The sequence below is a fragment of the Eptesicus fuscus genome, chromosome 7 (genome assembly GCF_027574615.1).
Source record: "Eptesicus fuscus isolate TK198812 chromosome 7, DD_ASM_mEF_20220401, whole genome shotgun sequence".
NCBI lineage: Eukaryota > Metazoa > Chordata > Mammalia > Chiroptera > Vespertilionidae > Eptesicus > Eptesicus fuscus.
Window position 1 is genome coordinate 72,943,738 of NC_072479.1, and position 20,621 is coordinate 72,964,358.

At 39.6% G+C, this 20,621-nt stretch overlaps 1 protein-coding gene across 1 annotated transcript in view; it reads right to left on the minus strand.

The window, feature by feature from the left end:
- Positions 1–9,560: 9,560 nt before the first annotated feature.
- The window catches only part of BMAL2 (basic helix-loop-helix ARNT like 2), a 53,308-nt gene continuing 42,247 nt past the window's right edge, over positions 9,561–20,621 (minus strand). Inside the window, exons 11-15 of the mRNA XM_054718616.1 lie at positions 19,583–19,641; positions 18,772–18,868; positions 13,225–13,303; positions 11,413–11,521; positions 9,561–9,964 (exon numbers count right to left, since the gene is read on the minus strand). Of these exons, the coding sequence (XP_054574591.1) occupies positions 9,828–9,964; positions 11,413–11,521; positions 13,225–13,303; positions 18,772–18,868; positions 19,583–19,641 (481 nt within the window). The 3' untranslated portion in view covers positions 9,561–9,827. The remainder of the gene's footprint in view (positions 9,965–11,412; positions 11,522–13,224; positions 13,304–18,771; positions 18,869–19,582; positions 19,642–20,621) is intronic.

Here is a 20,621-nt window from a genome sequence, read left to right on the forward strand (position 1 = left end):
ATTTTTCCATTTTCTTCTTGTAATTGATTTATAGTTTCAGACCATGGTGGTCAGAAAATGTTTTATATGATTTCAATATTTAAAATTTGTCAAGATTTGTTTTGTGGCCTAACATATGATCTGTCTTGTAGAATGTTCTATTGGCTCTTGAAAGGAAAGTTTATTCTGCTTTTGTTTGGTGAAATGTTCTGGCAGTATCTGTTAGGTTCATCTGATCTGACGTGTAGTTCATTACTGATTTTCTGTCTGGATGATCTATTGTTGAAAGTGGTGTATTGAAGTCTCCTACTGTTGTATTGCTGTCTATTTCCCCCTTTAAATATGTTAATGCTTACTTTACATATGTAGATACTCCTATATTGCATGCAGAAATATTTGCTAATAAATCCTCTTTATGAAATTATCCTTTCTCATTATATACAGACCTTCTTTGTCTCTTGTTACAGACTTTGGCTTAAAGTCTACTAGTATTTTGTCTGATATTAGTGTAGTTACCACCTGTCTTTTGGGTTTCATTTGCTTGGAATATCTTTTCCATCCTCTTACTTTCAGTCTGTGTGTGTCCTTAAAGGTGAATTGAATCTGTTCTAGGTAGCTTATAGTTGAGTCTTTTTTTAATTCACTCAGCCACTGTCTTTTGATTGGAGGATTTGGTCCATTATCATTTAAACTAATTATTGATAAGTATGGACTTACTATTGATTTTGTTCATTGGTTTCTGGTTGTTTTGTACTGCTGCTGTTTCTTCCTCTCTTGTTCTCCTCGTGTGTGTTTAATGTTCTGTAATGGTATGCTTTGATTCCTTTCTATCTCGTGAGCATCTACTATACATTTTTGCTTTGTGGTTACCATGAGGCTTACATCAGTATTTTATAAATATTTTAAATTGAAACCAACTTAACTTCAAACACATACAAAAGCTCTCTTTTTGCACTCCCCCATTTTTTTTCTGATATCACAATTTACATCTTTTTACCTGTCTACCCGTTAACAAATTATGTTATTTTTAATACTTTTAAACATTTTTATAGAGTATAAGTGATTTAGAGTTTTCTAAATTTAATTATATATTTACTTTTACCAGTGAGTTTTATATTTTCATAAGTTTTCCTGTTATTAATTAGCATCCTTTCATTTAAGCACGAATTCCCTCAAACTCCCTTAAACATCTTGTAAGGCTGATGAATTCCTTCAGCTTTGGTTTGTATGGGAAACTCTTTATATTTTCAATTCTGAAGGACAACTTTACTCTAGAGTATTCCTGATTGTCAGTGTTTCTTTCAGCACTTTCAATATGTCACTGCATTCCCTTCTGGCCTCAAAGCTCCTGCTGATAGTCTTATGGGGCATTGGCCTGCATGGAGAGGCCATGGCTCCTGGGTTCAGGGCATTGGAGGCCCTGCTGCCCAGGGCATAGGCACCCCTGCCACAGCATCAGTAATGTTGGGCAAATTGCTCATGGAGAAGCCATGGAGTTGGGGTCTGGAGCATAGTCAGAGTGGAGTGGCCACGTCTCTGGGGTACTGGGTATGTGCAGGGTTAGGGGAAGGGTGGCCCTGGTCCCAGGGCAGTGTAACAGCAGATCCTTCTTGGAAGAGGCATATAGCAGTGCCTCCTCTCTTGGGGTCTGAAGTAGTGATGGCAGGGGCATTGAGGTCCTCATGGCCAAAGTCCTCTGCAGAGGAGGCCACTGGGGATTGCTGGCACGTACCACATGTTCATGGCCATCTCCAGCTGTCTCAGATATGCTGATCTCCCAGCAATCACTTTTGTGTGATTATTCTCGGTCTTTTGCTCCCTTGTGTTGCTGCAGGTTTTTAATTGGACTCTTGAGTGTTCCCAAGACTAGTTTTATCCATGGACAGATGTATAATTATTGGGGAGAGGAGGTGTGGGGTGGGGTGGGGGAGGGGACAAAGCCTAGTGTCTCCTACTACACTATCTGCTGACATCACTCTGCATTATTCCCTGTTTTAATAAACCTTTTCAGCTAATCAAATGATGAGGAGTCCATACCACCTCAAATAAGAGGGTTTCTGCTTTATTTTCATGGTGAACATGCTGAAGTGATATGCAAGGTCATCTTTCGTGAATATGGAAAAAGCAGTGACATAGAAAGTTTAAAGAAAGTGGGGGAAATCTGAAATAGTTGTTCATGTAAATGGGAAATACAACAGGCTTTAGAAATCAGTGTAGCCTTATTCGTGCCTTTTAACGCCTGAGAGGGCAGGTGAATATAGTCCATTTCCAGGAAGGGCGCAATCTTACAACCTTGCTCTTAGCTAGCTTACAGAAACATACGAGGGCCAATGGAGAGAGCAAAACTATCTTTGGTCACTTTTAAATTCATAGCCTTAGGTAGGCATCCAGAGCTCACTCTCTCCCTGGCATCCCCACCCCACTTTTTCTACCCCTCTTCTCTCTTCATGGACCCATCCTGAACATGCCCCTCCTGGTCAGGCCTGGGGAAAGGGCTGTTCTGGCTCATTCTGGCAGGGTACAGGCAGATCCACCTGGTTGGTCATTCCTCACAGTTATAATTCAACTCTTCCAAACCCGCCAACATAAATTGTCTATTCTTCAAAGTGCAGTATTAAGGAGGCAACATCAAACCAAAGCAAAACAAACTGTTGTTAACACTGAACACCTTCTCCATGTGTTAAGAGCTCCCCACTCAAGGTGCGGGTGGGAACGATTGAAGTGAGTGAGGAGAAACAAGAACCTCGAGCTGCCTCGCTGAGGCTCATTGGTGTGAGACCATGAATTTATACGAACCTATGATCCTTCTCAAGTGGTATTTGGTGGTGCTACTGAAGGAGTGGGGTTGTCAGAGAGCTGAACTGATGGCAGAGCTGGGATTTTCTGGAGCTGAGTGAGGTGGAAGGATAATGGGGGCCCAGGGTTTGAGGACATTGACAAAGAGGAAAGAAATGATGACCTCAGAGGCCAGTCTGGGTATGGAAGGAAGACTAGAGCAGGAGGGGGGTGCATAAGGGGAGGGGATAAATAAGGGAAAATGAGATGGATCTAAGGCATTGTGGTCTTAATGAGGATAGAGAACAGGAAGATATTTTTCCTACCCTCTTTAACAAAAAGAGAAGAAAATGTAACTGTAGAGGAGTGGTTCTCAACTTGGGATGGAGAAGGGATTTTGTACTCCTCCCTCAGAGGACATTTGCAACGTCGGAGACACTTTTGGTTGTCAATGGGGGTTGCTCCTGGCATCTCGTGGATATAGGCCAGAGATGCTGCTAATTCTACTGTGTGCACAGGATAGCCTCCCACAATGCAGAACTATTTGGTCCTAAACATCAATAGCGACGAAGTAGAGAAACCATGCTCTAGAGTGTCATTGTGATCTGAAAAATTAAATGTCCCCTCTCCCCGCCAGGGGAAACGTAACCCAGGATTTTTTAAAAATGCCTGGCTAGGGAACCCAGTTTTCAGCACAGTTCACACTGCTATGAAGGTGAATGTGAAGGCCTATAAGCAGGTGGGTAGATTTCAAGAATTCCTTGGAAGATGGTAGTTGTGACTAGAGCCTTTAAGCCACCCACCATGGCCCAGTACCAGCCACCTCTACATACAGACAGCCACCTACAGAGGCGGCCTCAGACCCTAGATCTGCCTCAGGGTGTGGGAAGTCTCTTGCATCCTTAGAGCAAAGATGCCCTCTTGTTTGGCCTTGAGGCAGCCTCTGTTCCTTTAAAATGTCTTCTATTTATATACGCTTGGATTGTTTTCATAGCTAGCGAATGCCTATATTATTTTCTCCTTACACAGCCACAAATATTAGTCAACTTCCTAGCTAAACGCTTATCCTGTTATTTATTTTTGCCTTTTATTGGTAATTTATAGACCAATTATCTAAAACCAGGGACAAAAGAGACTGGATCTTTTTTAGTTGTTTTGTTTTCCTGAAAAGGCTAGCAAATTTTTCTTTTTGTTCTAAAAAGACACAGACCTCTTCTGTAGTCTATCTCGCTACAGAGGGCAGGTTATTTCTGATTGTCCCTTAGATGTTACATTTAGAAAACAAGTCTGTATTCTTCCCAAATGTGGGGAACTCCCATTGTTACTAAGATGACACAGAAAGAGAAGCCTCACCATGTTTGGGTAAGAGAGGCCAAATTCACCACAGACGAGAACCAGAGCAATAGCCTCACACCTTGGCGTGTATCAGAACCACCGGGAGGACTTGGTGAGCTTCAGACTGCTGGGCCCAGCCCAGTGTTTCTAAATCAACAGACCCCGGGTGAGGCCCAAGGATTAGCATTTCTGACAAGCTCCTGTAAGGGAGGTTATGTTTCCCGGGATCACATACGGAGAGCCACTGTGCATTTGCACGTTTATTTTGACGAGTTGTTTCCAGGTTAGGTTATGTTTAAGAAATCAGCTCTGTATGTTTCAGCACTATATAGTATGTTACTCTGTTAGAGAAAAGCTGGATTTAGTTCTTCTAACAGGTATTCCTGTGAACACACATCTTAGAAGGGAAAACATCAAGCCTTACACTGTTTTGCAACCTTGCATGTTCCCAGCAACTGGTGCTTTGATTTTTAATGCCTTGATTTATTTCCTGTGATCTGCTGAAAAGGACCCATTTAATAAATGCTCAACAAAACTGTACCTATATAAACACATTAAAATCTAGAGTTAAAATAAGAGTCAAGCTCTACGTTGTGGGCCTGAGTGGCCATGTTCCCCATGTGTATAAGGTACTATTCGATATCCATCAACAATGGCATCATCCCTTGTTCAGTCATTCATTCATTTTTAATCATTTTGGTTTACAATAATCACAGAAAATAGGACAGTGTTGTAGAATTTCCTTTCTCCTCACACTCTTGAAATTTTCACTCCTAGTTTGAAGATGGCGGTAATAGTCTTAAAATATTCTTGTTTTCTAACTATTAAAATGTAAACAATTCATGGAGACCAAATTCCAATAAAATAAAGTAACATTTTTCAGAGAACTATAAATCAAATGCCAGAAACACATAGCTAGACAGGGTTTAAGACAACTCTTTACTGACTCTCTCTACGCAAACTTACCTCAAGCAATGGAGAGGCCTTCAAGGTGACTACTGGCTAGATATTGCACAGAAAAGGTGCCCACAGTTAAAAACGTGTGCTCTAACTTGCTACTCTCTCCACCTCCATATAAAACAATCAAAAACAAAGACGAGAGACTCACATACCTAAACCCACACTCCTAGGAAATCATCAGCTATGACGAATTGCAAGTTCCCATCACCATGCCTTCCTCTGGCCCTAGCCTAGGCTGTCAGGGAGTTGGCTCTTTTTCACGATTTCCCTCTCGAGGATGCCTTTAAATCCAGGTGTGGGCATGTGACCAAAGCCTGGCCAATCTGTACTTTCTAGCCTGCTGACCACAAGACAGTCCACGTGACCCAGGTTAATCCAGAGGCCCAATCAATGCACATCTTTATGTGAATTACTAGGAAATGAAAAAGGTCTTTGCACTGAGAGTGCCAGAGATAAGAGCAAGTATGTGCTGGGAACTTCCGAATGTCAATATGGGGAAGAAGGTCCATCAGAGGATAAAACCAGTTTAGGGGAAAGCCAAGCTGAGAGATGGAAAGAGGAAGAGGCAGGGAGGGAAGAGGAGGTAGCGAGACAGCATTGGTTACACTGGACTGAGGTGTGAGCAGAAAGGAAGTTTCCTGGGGAAGCCACTGATATTTTAGAGTTGTTTAGCGGTTAGCATATCCTGATGAACACACCCACAATTGTATATAGCGATGTAGTTCAATGTACCTCTCTGCCCAGTGGTTTGAGAACACTGGAGTCTGTTTCCACTTGATAAAGGCAGTGAAGGGATACGATATTTTGGAGGAACTTTAATATGTCAAATAAAAAAAAAATCCAAACTAGTAATTGTTATAAAATATAATTTAATTTCACTCTTTTCATTATTTACTACAAAATTTTAAAAGTACCAATATACAGAGAAGCACGAGTGAACTGGAAAAAAGCTAAAAAACGGTAAAAAACACAAACCTAAGCTCAAGAATATATAAGCAGTAACACACATACCATACACTCTCAAATGAGTTCAGAAAGCTTATTCCAGGTTGGATGAGTTTTCTTTCTAAGGCCAGCGTTTTCCTAGGGCCACATCTGGAAAGCTCCCTAAACCAAAGCCCTTATCTTATGTGGGGAAAATCTTCTCTTAAAAAGCACGTCTCATGAAATAACTCATACCAGAGAGGCAGACGTATTCTAGACACAAAAGACATAAATGCCTCTCCTAAGCCCCATGGTACTTGGAAAAATTAACCTAATGAAAACAAAGCACTCAAGAAATGGGAAAGTGACACCTAGTGGCCTCTTGGCAGTTTTTCTTTATGGCTTCTGATTATCCTAGCTGTCAGCCTTGCTCTACCCATGGTACCCTGCTTGGCAAATCTGAATCTCCAGTTCTAGAGCCCAAAAATGACCTGCTTGAGTGGCTCAGACCTCTTTAGAGCGGGATCTGAAATGGCACCACCAAACATGGTCCAACAACTAGATAGTGGCTATTTCATTTCCCTGTGCCCCTGACTCTACAGAGATTCCTCAAAGAACATGACTCATAAATACAGCCTTTCCCCATGGTAACACTGTAATTAAATACTTTAATCCCATTTATTCACCAAAAGTCTCTGGTCTGTACTGTTCTGTTTGTCTTTTGATTTCTCAATGGATTTCCAAATTTAATTACTACCATACAGTGTCAACATATACCTCAAGTTTTGTTTTATTTGATTTCAGGCTATCATCCTGTAATAAAATATATGATCAAATTTTCAAGTTTACCAATTTTTAAAAAGTTTTAAATTTGATACATGGATAGAGGTTCAGTCATTTGTACTAAATCAAGGATAAATACACAATTGTTTTTTAAACCACAGCATTTAGAGGTAAATATCACATTCATGGTATAACCTTTGGTCTACTTTAGTAATATTCACTTAATAAAATGTTCTAGAGCAGAGCCATCCAATAGAAATGGAATGTGTGGCACATGTGCAATTTAAAATTTTCTAAGAGCCACATTAGAAAAGTCAAAAGTAAAAATGTAATGTTTCATTAAATTCAGTATATCCAAAATATGATTTGAACATGGAATCCATATAAAACTGTTAATATATTTTATATTTATTTTTATACTGTTTGAAGTATGCTATGAAATTTACATTTACAGCCCATCTCAATTGAGATCTGCATTTAAAGTGCTCAGTAGCCACATACAGCTGGTGCCTATCACACGGGACCGCACAGTTCTAGACCCTCCTGCTCAAGTCCTGTGGATCAGAATCTCAGAATGAGAACTGGAAGTAAACTTGGAGATCAAATCTCCTATCACAAATGAGGAACCCGAGGCACAGAGAGTTTAAATGGCTCACCTGCAGCCACACAGCTAAACTTGGGCTGAGTGGGCTCTTCTGACTCCAGGCACTCCTCCACCCCACTCCTTCTCTGCAAGTAATTCTTGGGGGGGGGGGGCGGGGGGGAGGGACACACACACACACACACACACACACAACACACCACACAAAACAACCCAAAAAAATACATTGCTTTCATCCAATGTATAGAGATTTTCATCCAAGATTGGTAGGAGACAAAGTAATATTAAGACATATAAACATCTGCCACTCGTAATAACAATCAAATGCAAACACAATGGGTTTTGGAAAAAAAAACAACACTAAACTTGAGAGAGCTATATAGTATCATACATGTGGGTTGGATTCTGGGTCCAGGGCAAGAAGATCTACAGAAAAACATTAGAGTGGGTTATTAACGGATCAAAGCATCCAACTGGCTATCTGCCAACTGGTCTATGGAATAATTCCTCTTGCAGTAGTTTGGTCTCTAGAAACTCTGCCTCTCAGATCCTTGCATCATGGTTTGTCCCATCTGCTTTTGAGGCCATCCAGCCACAATGACCTATCCTGCAACCACTGGCTTAGGCCAACTCTGCAGGCCAAGGCTAACCTGCCATAGTTCAGACCGCTAAAGTGCAGGTCCATCTGCACGACTTAAGAGAACAGATGTGATCGTTCATGCTTCCTCAGACTTAACGATCATGCTTAGGCTGCTGCAAACCAATCTCCCCCCATCTCGTAGGGTTTCTTGGGCTTATTCTAAACCTGGCTGTCTCAAGTCCAGGAGTGGTGCCAACCCTCTGACACGTTGGAGCACTGGGTCAGCGTAAGAGGATCATGTACCAAAACGCCCCTGTCCACAGAGCCACTGCAGTCATCACGCTTGAAGGGAACACCTGCTTTTGGTTAATGCCTGTCGGTATGTTTGCCATTACCACACCTGACGAAAGTTCAATCTAGTACTCACAGCCTAAAGAAGTGGGCTACATCAAATGATGCTTTGTTATGGTGAGAGGCTCAGGGCAGTCAGCTGGAAAGGTATAGAACCATCTAGAAAGAACACTGGATTTGAACCCCACACCACCTGAGCCTTAGGGTTTCCCCACCAGGTTCCCAGCCTGTCTTACTTTCATGTGTGGGGCACAAGAGAGACTATATGGGAACTTACTTGGTAAACTAGAAAGAGCTCTTAAATTGTAAGGTGATACAGAAATATGATCTTCAAAATGGTAGATGTACCTACAGTGCTTTAAATAGTCTTAATTCTTGCACTCAATTTGAGCTACCTCTGGATTAATGCTCTCCAAATTTTTAATTATAGCTAGAAAATTGGTTTTTAAATTCTTATTGCCTCATATTTTTCAGGTAGTTACCATGTATATAACTGCCTTTGGTTACATGCAATAGTAACTAACTGCTTAATAATCTTTAAGGCCACAACTAGTTCTTGGATCAGTTAATTAATCATTTAACCACTGAGCTCACTGCTTTCCCAAGTATGTAAAAAGAAACTGGTTTATACACATTACACATTTAAAAAAATATGGATTTAATTGTCTTTACACAAAACGTTTCATCTGCCTGGGCCTGTTTCTTCCTCTAAGATAATCGGTGACTACATACCATTTCACCATAGAAAACCTGTTCTATCTGTATATCTTGAGTGGTTACATTAAGATTAAATATACAAAAATTAATCACCAACATCTACGGCCCAGAATCTTTCCTGTTCTGTAAGCAAAGTTGAAAGTCTCTCAACTTTTCTCTTTCTGAGTTTTAAATAAAAATCATCTCATTTAACATCCACCTCAAAGTGCTCAACTGGGTATAAATATCCTGGCTCTGTGCTTGCCCAAGTCCACAAAGACTGAACATAGTAGTCACTGTGATCATGACTATAAATTGCATTGTCCCTTTAAATGTTCAAGTACTCACTGTTTTCTTAAAAAAGACATAAGCCCTGTCCTCAATTAAGGAAATATACCAGAAATGGAAATGTTCCAAATTACACAAACCTACTATTATAAGTCAATTAAATGAATCTGAGACCTAAAAAATTGCCAACATATTAAATTTCTCAAATTAAAAAAAAAAAACTGCATAAAAAATAAAAACAAAACCAAAGCAAGATGTATGTGATACTCTTGGTCAGAAATATTTTAGCAAAAAAAAAAAAAATAGCAGCTAGTGAGTTTAAAACCAGTTCGCTGAGTAAAGGGGTCTGTAGAAAATTCTGAGCAGTTCTATTTGAAGAAAAACATCCCATTTCCCCAGACCCCTGTGAAAGTAGGTGCAAATCTATAAAAATTGGTAGAACCTTCATAAGAATAAAGGATAAAAAGAGTATCAATACAGTACAGAAGAACATATAGTTTTTTGTAAAGGAAATACTGTAAAACATTTCTCATTTTTGGAGTTAAAAGTCAAATGCTAAAGGGTCCAGTGGATGTCGCTGAAGCCTTCGGGGTCTCCCAGGCCCCCCTCTACTTCTAAGTAATTCATGAAGGCAGCTATGGCTGTGTCATCATTGTCACACAGGGCATCAAAATCCAGCTGGGCACCACCGCCTATAGAATAAAAATACAGGCCCGTGTAAGTACCTTTGAAGGTTAAAAATGATTAGTATCAAAAAGGCAAAGCACGGCTAGAAGGCCATACACTGCATTTTTTTGAGGGCAGACTATGGGTCTTAAATTGCAAAAGCCAGATAAATTTGTTAATGGGTCACCTATTTTTATAACAATTTGATGTCAGATCAATTGCACTTAATTCACTTGATACACGTAAGTGAGCTAGTGTATGAGTTTTTTAATAAAAAATAAGAGCCTGAATAGGTACAGACTCCCAGACAACTGGAAGCTAGAGGCTGAGGTTTGCTTGCATGGCGGTGCATGTGCATGTACTTGTGTGCAAAAGAGAAATTTAACTTTAACCTGCTTTGTGGAAAAAACACTTGTTTAACCCCAAAAATGAGAAGGCTTTGGCAAAGGGGAATATAAAGCCTTAATCCTATATAATAAAAGGGTAATATGCAAACTGACCCTAAAGGCAGAATGACTGGGAACGGCCAGTCACTATGACGTGCACTGACCACCAGGGGGCAGGTGCTCAACACAGGAGCTGCCCCCTGATGGTCAGTACGCTCCCACAGTGGGAGCTCCACTCTGCCACAAGCTGGGCAGCACTAAGGATGTCTGCGGGAAGCAGGCCTAAGCTGTTAGTCGGACATCCCAAGGGCTCCCGAGCTGCCAGAGGGATGTCTGACTGCCAGCTTAGGCCCAATCCCCCAGGGAACCCCTCTCCCCCAGTGCACAAATTTTTATGCACTGGGCCTCTAGTATTCTTATAAAAGGGGAGTAACCAGATTTTTTATTGAAAAAAAGGACCTAAGGAGTTACCATGGAAATGAGCTTTAAGTTAGACATAAGTATGAGGTTCTAGAAATTAAGGGTTAAAACATAGCTACAGGTTAACCAAAGTTTTCTAGATGTCTTTAGAAGTACAATAGAACTTAAGGTGATTAATAAGTGGTTCTGTGCACAGTTGATACCCAGATTCTTTAAGTTCTTTAATTTTCATTAACATAAAATTTCAGATTAATGTCAGTAATGGGGAGTATGAAACAGTGTCACTTGAATTTACTTGATGTGAACTTTGTATAAACATAGAATGAATAATTGCATCTTAAACTTTTTACCATTGGTACCCTTTAAAAATTCTTGAATTCTTGAGAGTAGACACTTTTTCCTGGATAGAAATACCTTGGTTTTATTTACATTGTATGTAGGAACAATACCCTGGATTCCGTTGATAACTGAATATTCAATGACAGGTCCATTAAGTAACATACATTTTAAAATCCAGAGTGTGGTTACTGCGTTTAGGATTTTGAATGGAAAAATCTTAATTTTGACCTTGTTTGCTTCTCTAGAAATCTTCTATGCCTGAAAATATAGTGATTAAGGAGGCGTTTTTGGAAAAACAAAATGGTGGGCAGATGCCAAAGAAAACTTACCTAGGAGTGGTTCGTGACTGGGGGTAGCAACAGTGCTGTGGTTTTGCCTTGTGGCTTCTAGCTCCCATATTTCATATGGATTTAGTGGAGTCGACTCCTTATTTGACATCTGGAAAGACAGAACAGTAAGTAGTAAGGTTCCTACTTGACTGAAGTACTTCGCAGTTATCAGACAGGGGCCTCGGGCAGCGTGGCCCCTGGCGGGCTGCACTGACTGAGTACTCTGTGCCTAAGCACCCCACATGCATCATCCCATTTCACTTAAAAAATGTTGTGAGGGAGCTGTCTTACAGGTCAGGAATCTGAGGCCTAAAGAGGCTAATATTCGTGCCCAAAGTGTTAGAGCCATACATAATTCTACCCTGTCTTCCTGACTCCAAAGCCCACATTCTTCATAACCATAACTGAGTGTCTATACTATAAGAAAAGTTTAAGATGGGAAAGTTCTTGACCACAGTGCTCTGAGTCAGTTATTTGTTTTTAAAAAATGACAACAAAACTATATCCCATATGATACCACAAAGGGAAATAGTGCTTTGGAGTGGAGAATGGATTAAACTAGAGGTTTTGACCAGAAAGTTATCATACTGTTACAGAGTTACAGGCCAAACAATCTAATGTACAATGTAGTGTATCAAAATAGAAAGTCATCTATAATAATAAAAGGGTAATATGCTAATTAGACCGGATGTCTTCTGGACGTCATTCCGGATGTCCTTCCTGACCGAGCTGGGGCTGGAGGGAAGCCAGCCCGGGTCCCGGTGCCTGCGGGTGGCCTGAGGGAAGCCAGCCAGGGTCCCGGGGGCCAGAGGGGAGCTGGTGCCAGCAGCTGGGGGAAGGAAGGCCTAATCCTGCATGAATTTTCATGCATTGGGCCTCTAGTTTACCTATATTGTCTTAAGTTGAAGTACTTTATATCTACAGAACGCCTATATAATGTACACTACTTGGTGATTTTTGTTACAATGACTTAACCTCTATGTTTCTAACAATGACTTAACCTCTGTTTCTGGCACAAAATGGGTACCCAATAAACATTTGCTAAATGTATAAAATTAAAAAATACTAGCCCAAAAGACTTATATTTTATGTAAAAATACATTTGCAAGTTCCCTTTTGCCCTTGGTCAGATTTAATTTCTCTTTTCTATTATATTCGTATACCACTTCTTTTATAGACGTCCTTTAGAGCCTTTTATTGTCGGAGCTACATTAGAATTATGCTCTATGTGAGTTTTCCAGATATTAGCACTACGTTTAGTCACTTTTGTATAAGCAGCAATGCACTTCAAATAGCTAGTATTTATGGAACTGAATTAAATAGTGTGTTATTCTTGTCTTGTAGCTTATATTAAACTTTGTTACAGACCAAAAGATGTCCACTTAATCCGCTGAATTGGAACAACAGCAGTAATAACAGCTAGCCTTTATTGAGCACATGCTGTGTATCAGACACTGTTAAGCTTTTGCTTGTTTTCCTATTTAATCACTTAATTCATACACCATCCCAAGAAATTGGTGCCATTATTATCCCAGTTTTACAAAAGAGGAAATCAAGGCACAGAGTTTAAAAAACCGACCTGGGGTTACGCAGCAGTTAAGTGTCTGAGTCACAACTTTGGACCCAGATCATATGGTTCCAGCAACTTCCCTCTTAACCACTCTTCTACATGGCCTATTAAACCACGGACTAGCTAGAAAAGGGTTCATTTATTTTTAAAGAAGGCTTCCTTTCTCAGGAGAAATAATCAACAAAGAGCAAATTTTATTGTTCATTTATTTCATAAATATTATCACTTACGTTTGTACTTACATTCCTGCAGTTTATAGTGTGAGTATCTTTCATTAAATCTGTTGGACTTGAATCACCAAAGGATGAAGAAGACTGTAACCTTTAAAAAGTGATACATAAAACATTTTCTGTACTTATGTATTCTTAGAAGGAAATTTTCTCCTCTGAATATATCACAATCTGATAAAAATATACAGTGAAGGAACATGAGACGGAGTATCATGACAGTTTTCACAATAGACCAACTTGTTAGGTGCCAGATTTGTTTTTGACTATGGAGAGCTGAAAACACTCCATAGGAAATAGAAACATAAAACGCTGAGGTAAAAGCCCATAAGTAAATCATGTTACTTACCTTAATATAGCATGTCACAAAGTAATAGAATAATATAACACACTTAGTTTAAAAAAGGCATTCACATCAAAACTCAGTTCCTTATCAAGATAACCAAGCAGCAGAATTGAAAGTAAAGAAAGATTTCCTAACATTTTGCAACCTTTAAGTAGAAAATGTGTGATATTTTTACTGTAATACGTCATCCTCAGGGATGATAGACACATGGCAAAAATATAATCATACATGTTGATAATCCCTTCAATGAGACTTAAATGTGTAAAACTGACAGTAACATATACTATTAAATGCTCAATTATGTGAAACACATAATAGCATAAACATAACTGCATGTGTCCCCAAGATGGCAGTTGACAAGAAATTACAGAGGGAGAAGTTAATGCAGAAATGGAATGAAATCGGTCTAAAAACAGAAGAAAAGGCCAGTGGCCTGTCCTGGGGATTTTTCACAGGACAGTCAAGGTAAAGAGCTGGCTTCTCGTTCTGTGGTTCATGGCTTTCAATCACCACCTGCTCACTTGGCTTTGGCTCCCCCTCCCCCTATACCAGGTTAATCTTCTGAAGCATGGCTTTCTTCAAGTTAGTCCACTGGGTAGAAATCTGCTACTGAAGTCCCTCCCTGCTTGACTTCACCTTTAATTCCCCATAGATCTCAGCAACCCAATTCCTCTCTCAATGACGTCTCCTAATGGTTCCCTGAAACCACCATGCTTTCTCCCACCCACCTCTACACAATGGCTGAGGTGCCTCCATACATAAATGCCTTCCCCACTGCATCCTGGCCATTCTAATGGTACCCAACTGTCCATGTTTGGCTTAATTTCCACTCCTCTTAAAATGCCCATCCAGCCCTAGCTGGTTTGGCTCAGTGGATAGAGCATCAGCCTGCAGACTGAAGGGTCCCAGGTTCGATTCTGGTCAAGGGCACATGCCCGGGTTGCGGGCTCAATCCCCAGTAGCGGGTATGCAGGAGGCAGCCCATCAATGATTCTCTCTCATGATTGATTCTCATTCTCTCTCTCTCTCTCTCTCTCTCTCTCTCTCTCTCTCTCTCTCTCTCTTCTCTCTCTCTCTCTCTCTCTCTCTCTCTACCTCTCCCTTCTTCCCTCCTTCGCTCGCTCGCTCCCTCCCTCCCTCCCTGAAAAAAATATATTTTTAAAAGCCCTTCTAGCATGTATGGTCAAATGATTTTCAACAAGGGTTCTAAGACCATTCAGTGGGAGAAAGCACAGTCTTTTTAACAAATGGTGCTGGGAAAACTGAGATATCCACATGCTGAAGAAGGAAGTTGGGCTATTACTTTACACCATATACCAAAATTAACTCAAAATGGATCAAAGACCCAAATGTAAGACCTAGAACTATAAAACTGTCAGCAAACAGCATAGAGAAGAGGCTTCATGACATTGGATTTGGCAAAAATTTATTGGATATGATACCAAAAGCACAGGTTACAAAAGAGATATAGTAGAAATTTTTCAAAATTGAAAACTTCTGTGCATCAAGGACACTATCAATGAGACTGAAAAGGCACCCCAGAGATTGGGGAAAAATATTTAAAAATCACATCTGCTAAGTGGCTAATATCCAGAATAAAGAACTCCTACAACTCAATAATAACAACAACAAAATAACACAATTGAAAAAATGGGCAAGGGACCTAAATTGACATTTCTCCAAAAAATATATACAAATGGCAGATAAGCATATGAAAAGACTCAAAACATCACTAATCATAGGGACAGATATCACAAATGAAGCTCTGGACTTATAAAACCACAATGAGATACCACTTCACACCCGTTTGGATGACTATTATAAAAAACACACAGCAGAAAATAACAAGCATTGTTGAGAAACTGGAACCCTTGTGCAGTTGGTGGAGAATGTAAAATGGTGAAGCTGCTATGGAAAACCTAATAGCAGTTCCTCAAAAAGCTAAACAGAATTACCAAATGACCTAGCAATTCTGCTTCTAGGTACACCCCAAAGAACTGAAAGCAAGGACTAGAACTTACATTTGTACACACACATTCACAGCATCATTACTCACAGTAGCCACAAGGTGGAAGCACCCAGGTATCCATCAAGACATGACAAATGTCTTACCAGTAATTTTTTTTTTTCAATTTAAACTACTTTTAACTTAAAAAATTAAAAATACAAACTGTACAAAAAGAAAATAAAAAGCAAAAATTTCTCTCCCCTACTTTTCCCATCCCACAAAACCAAGTCCCATTATGGGAGGTAAGAAATTCTGAATTTTCTGAACAAATTACTTGCATTGTTATACATCATCCAATTATAAGTTCCTTCTCTATAATTTCAAAATCTTAAATACCTGGAAACCAGAAAGATTTTCCATAATTCATTTAGCAGCAAAATCTGACCTGACTGGTATGAAGCTATTTTCTTTTTTTATCCCACTCTGTCTTACTACATGTATTTACAAAACCTCACTCCATAAATGTATTTTTAAGATTTATTATGGAAAATTTCAAACAGACATAAAAGTAGATAATATAATAAAATCTCATATACCCACCCAACAGCTTCAATTATGATTCTTTCCCAATCTTGTTTAATGTATATACCCCAATATCTCATCTCCCCTGTCCTCCCTGACCATTTAATTTATGAATACTTCATTGCAGAAATAATGATTTAATTGATTATGGGGTGCTGCCCATGATATTCTCTGGAGGTATTACATGTACTCTTTAAAAACTGATTTCCAAGACACTATCTAAAATCTAAAGAAATTCTGAGTTCAAAACCTATACTGCCTCCAGAGTTTTAGATGGGCAATTATGGGCCTATATACACACCTTTCTTTTGCCTTATACACATGGGTTATTATACACACTACCCTTTTGTTCTGTTCTTGTTCTTTTTTTTTCTATTAACCATGTATTTTAAACTACTTTCCATATTAGCGTATATAGAGCTACCTAATTTTCAACAGTTGCGGAGTACTCCATTGTATGAATATGCCATAACAAGTTATGGCTATGACAAATATTTAAATATTTAAAATACTACTGTAAAAGAAAACACGCAACAATGAATAGTCTTGTTCATAGATCTTTGCAAGGCTGTATAAGGCTATTTGCTCCCGGGGCAGAACTGCTGAGTCTAGGATTACATACACTTACGTTTCGAATAGGTGTAGTCAAGTTGCCTTCCACAGTAGCTGGACTAATATATCCCCACAGACAGTTTAAGAGCGACTGTTTTCTCACACTCTCACCAATATTGATTATCAAACATTCAAATCTTTGACAACCTTCTAAATGAAAATAGGCATTTCTTCTAGTTTGTACATATATGTTTTACAGAGAGGAAGGGAGAGGGATAGAGAGCTAGAAACATCAGTGAGAGAGAATCATTGACCAGCTGCCTCCTGCACACCCCCTACCAGGGATGTGCCCGCAGCCAATGTACATGCCCTTGACCGGAATCGAACCTGGGACCTTTCAGTCCACAGACCGACGCTCTATCCATTGAGCCAAACCGGTTTCGGCTGTACATATATGTTTTTAACTGTGAGTGGGGTTGAGCAATTTTTAGTTTCTTGGCCATTTGTATTTTTTTCTACTCATGTCCACTGTCCAACATTTTTTATTATTGAACTATTCTTAAAAATTGGCTAATAACTTTATTCTTTATGCTATATATAAAGTTTAATACAGATTAAGGTTATTATATAGTTATATAAAATATATATACAGAGAGTTTAATAATTTTATACTATAAACTCTTCATATATTAAATGATTAGTCCATTTTGTCATATGAAATACACACATGTGCAGTTTATAATTTATCTTTTAACTTTGTTAAAATAGTTATAGTTGTGCCTAAGTTTTGAGTTTTTATATAATTTGTCATATTTTTTTCTTCATGAATTCTGGATGTACGATGATCCAAACTAAGATTGTAAAATTTATACCTGTGTTTAAAAATACTTTTATTGGTTTACTTTAAACTGTTTGATTTATTTGGAATTCATATTAGTATAAAGAATAAAAATGGGGTCTAGCTTTCTTTGTTTTCCCAAATGGTTTTAGAGTTATTATAATGACCTTAACAGTTTAATCTATTTCCCCTTACTGATTAAAATGCCACTTTTACCATATAATAAATTTCCATATGTGTTTGAAACTTTTCTGAAATCTATTTTTTCATTAATTTCCTAAAATCTATTTTTTTATTAATCAAAATGTTTTCGTGTCTATAGCTTTATAATATACTAGAGGTCTGGTGCACAAAATTCGTGCACAGGTGCGGTCCCTAGGCCTGGATGGCGATCGAAGCGCAAGTGTCTGTCATGGAAGGGCAGGTCCCAGCTGACCTCTGGGCCCTGGGCAGCACCTGGGCTACTGGCCCCCCGCGCGCCCCCCTCCACCTGAGTCATTGGGCCCCCGCCCGGCTCCCTCAGCACCTAGGAGCCGGGCAGTGACCCCGCCCCCACCACTGCCACTGGTCACCATCTGCGGGGTGATCGGCGGGGCGATTGGGCCCCGCTCGTACCAGCCTTGGCCTGGTGCCGCCCACTCACCTGCTCCACCATCCCACCATGGTCCCGCTCTTGTCGGGGCCCATCAAGGCTGGCAGCGCCTCCACTGCTGCCCACTGCCAGTGCCACGTCGCTGACGCCAGCCATGTTCTGCGCCGCCCCCTGGTGGTCAGCGCATGTCATAGCGAGTGGTCGAACTCCTGGTCGAACTCCCGTTCAAGGGACAATTTGCATATTAGGCTTTTATTATATAGGATTATAATATCTGATCGTTTTAGTCTCAATCAATTTTGTTTTTTTTAGAATTTTGCTGGATATTCTAATATAGTTACTACCATTTGTTGGATTCTAAAAAAACATTTTGACTGGATTCACATTGAATTCATAGGTTAATTCAGGAAACACTGACATCCTTATAATACTGAGTCTTCCCATTAAAAAACAACTTATATCTGGAAAGTTATTCAAGTCATCTGCATTTTAACTTTTTTTCCCCATAAAGTTCTAGATACTTCTTGTAAAATTTATATCTAAATACCTTTTTATCTGTTTTGTTGCTACCGTAAGGGTGATCTTCTCTTCCATTACATTGTTGAACTGGTTACTGTTTGCGTAGAGGAAACATTGATTTTGGAATATTGGTTTTATAAGCATAATAACTTTACTTGTAATATCTGCAAAAGATGAAACATTACCTTTGTAAGTCCAGAGCTTCATTTGCAATATCTGTGCCGATACTGCCAGCACCAAGCACTGTGCCGGTGCACAGTCCAGGCACACCGACACAGGACTCTAAACAACAAAAGGGAAATTCAATTGAGGACTTTAAAAAAGTATATATCTTTGGTTGATATATTTCTTTCAAATATTTCTATCTTTAAAAGAAACAGACTAGCCGCATCTTAAATTGTTAGAAACATTCATGCTTGCATTACCAACATAATTCATGATGGTTTAAGATGTTTATTCAAAAGTGTGTATGAATCAAATGTGTAGAGTCGCTGACCTGTAGCCTTTGAGTACAGACAGTTCCCACCCACTTTAATATCGATACGAAAGGCAGAGCAATACTAGTTTATTTTTAATATTTCCTAATATTCTTATTTATGCAAGGGATATATTACGTAATTCCTGTGGTGAAAAACGTATATAAGCAAAAACTTCCCCTTCAAGCTTTGTGTTAATGTGCCCAACAGATACTTTGAGTGCCACGAAGAACAAGGAACTGTGCTAGCTGCCAGGGAGAGAGGATGGATAAAACACCATTCCTGCTCTCAGAGAACTCGGTCTGTGGTCAGCCAGCTGAGGGAACAACGAGCTGCAATACAACCTGAGATTATAACGGAGGAGTGACCAAAGTACTGTGCGAATTCTGAGGAGGATAACTGAACCCACAGAAGTCTTTTCAACTTCACCTTGAAAGTTTTACCTCTCCAAGACAGGAAAAGATGGTAACAACAACAACAGTCTGGGTAGTACGTTCCCATCATCTAAAACGGAGCTTACCTTCCAATGACTGAGAGCTGTAAGGAGGTGACGAAGCTCCTCCGGTCTCGCTGTGTCCCCTGGAATTTAGAAACACCAGCAGTGACATCTTCTTTAGACCGGGGCACCCACCCAATTCATTGCCAGTAAAATTGTGCTTTTCTACCATTTTTAAGGAAGTTGTTAGAGTAACTGTATTTAATTTTTTTATGCATGCATATTGTTAATATTACCACCAGACATCAAGGTACTAATGTGCTAAGTACCAAATGCCCTATTACCCTAAAAAGTACATGTTGTCATAGTTACAAACTGTCAGTTCATATATTAATGATAAGAAGTCAAGGGGTATTGGAACAAGTAACCAGATACTGCTGGAAGAGCTTTTGCGGCTTTTAAATAAAGCTAAATATTATAAATAAGGAAACAGGTTTGATGAAACATAGTAGCAATTAAAAAAAAAAGTATAGAAAAAGAATAAACTTAGAACAGGGCCATGCTTAGCATATTGTGCAAATGAGGAAAAGCTGGCTCTTCCTTCAGGCTGACGGCATAGACCAGGACTTGGCAAGCAGTGCTTGGGCTGGATTGCTGCTCATCCCTCCACCAAGTGCTCTGCACAGCCACCTGTGGTACCCCAGGCTTAGAAGATGTTCATGCAAAATGATGTGGAGGACAACTTCTTACAGTGATATACAGTTTAAAGTCACATCCATATCACTTAGTGATGGGATAAGACACAGCCATGGAGGGTAGGAAGGAGAGGTTTGAATAAAGAACTTCACTATCATATTTTATACTACGCAAAAAGGGATATATTTTATAAGGGCAAACTTTCAACTTATCCTGAGAACTAATGCCAATAGACAGTGAGTGAATTAATATACACTGAGTGGCCAGATTACTATGATCTCTGAACACATAATAATCTGGCCACTCAGTGTATATCCTATATAATAAAAGGCTAATATGCAAATTGTCCCCTCGACCAGTAGTTCGACCAGCAGGCAGGCCGGCCAACTGCCCATGTCCCCTCCCCCTGGCCAGACTGGCTGGACCC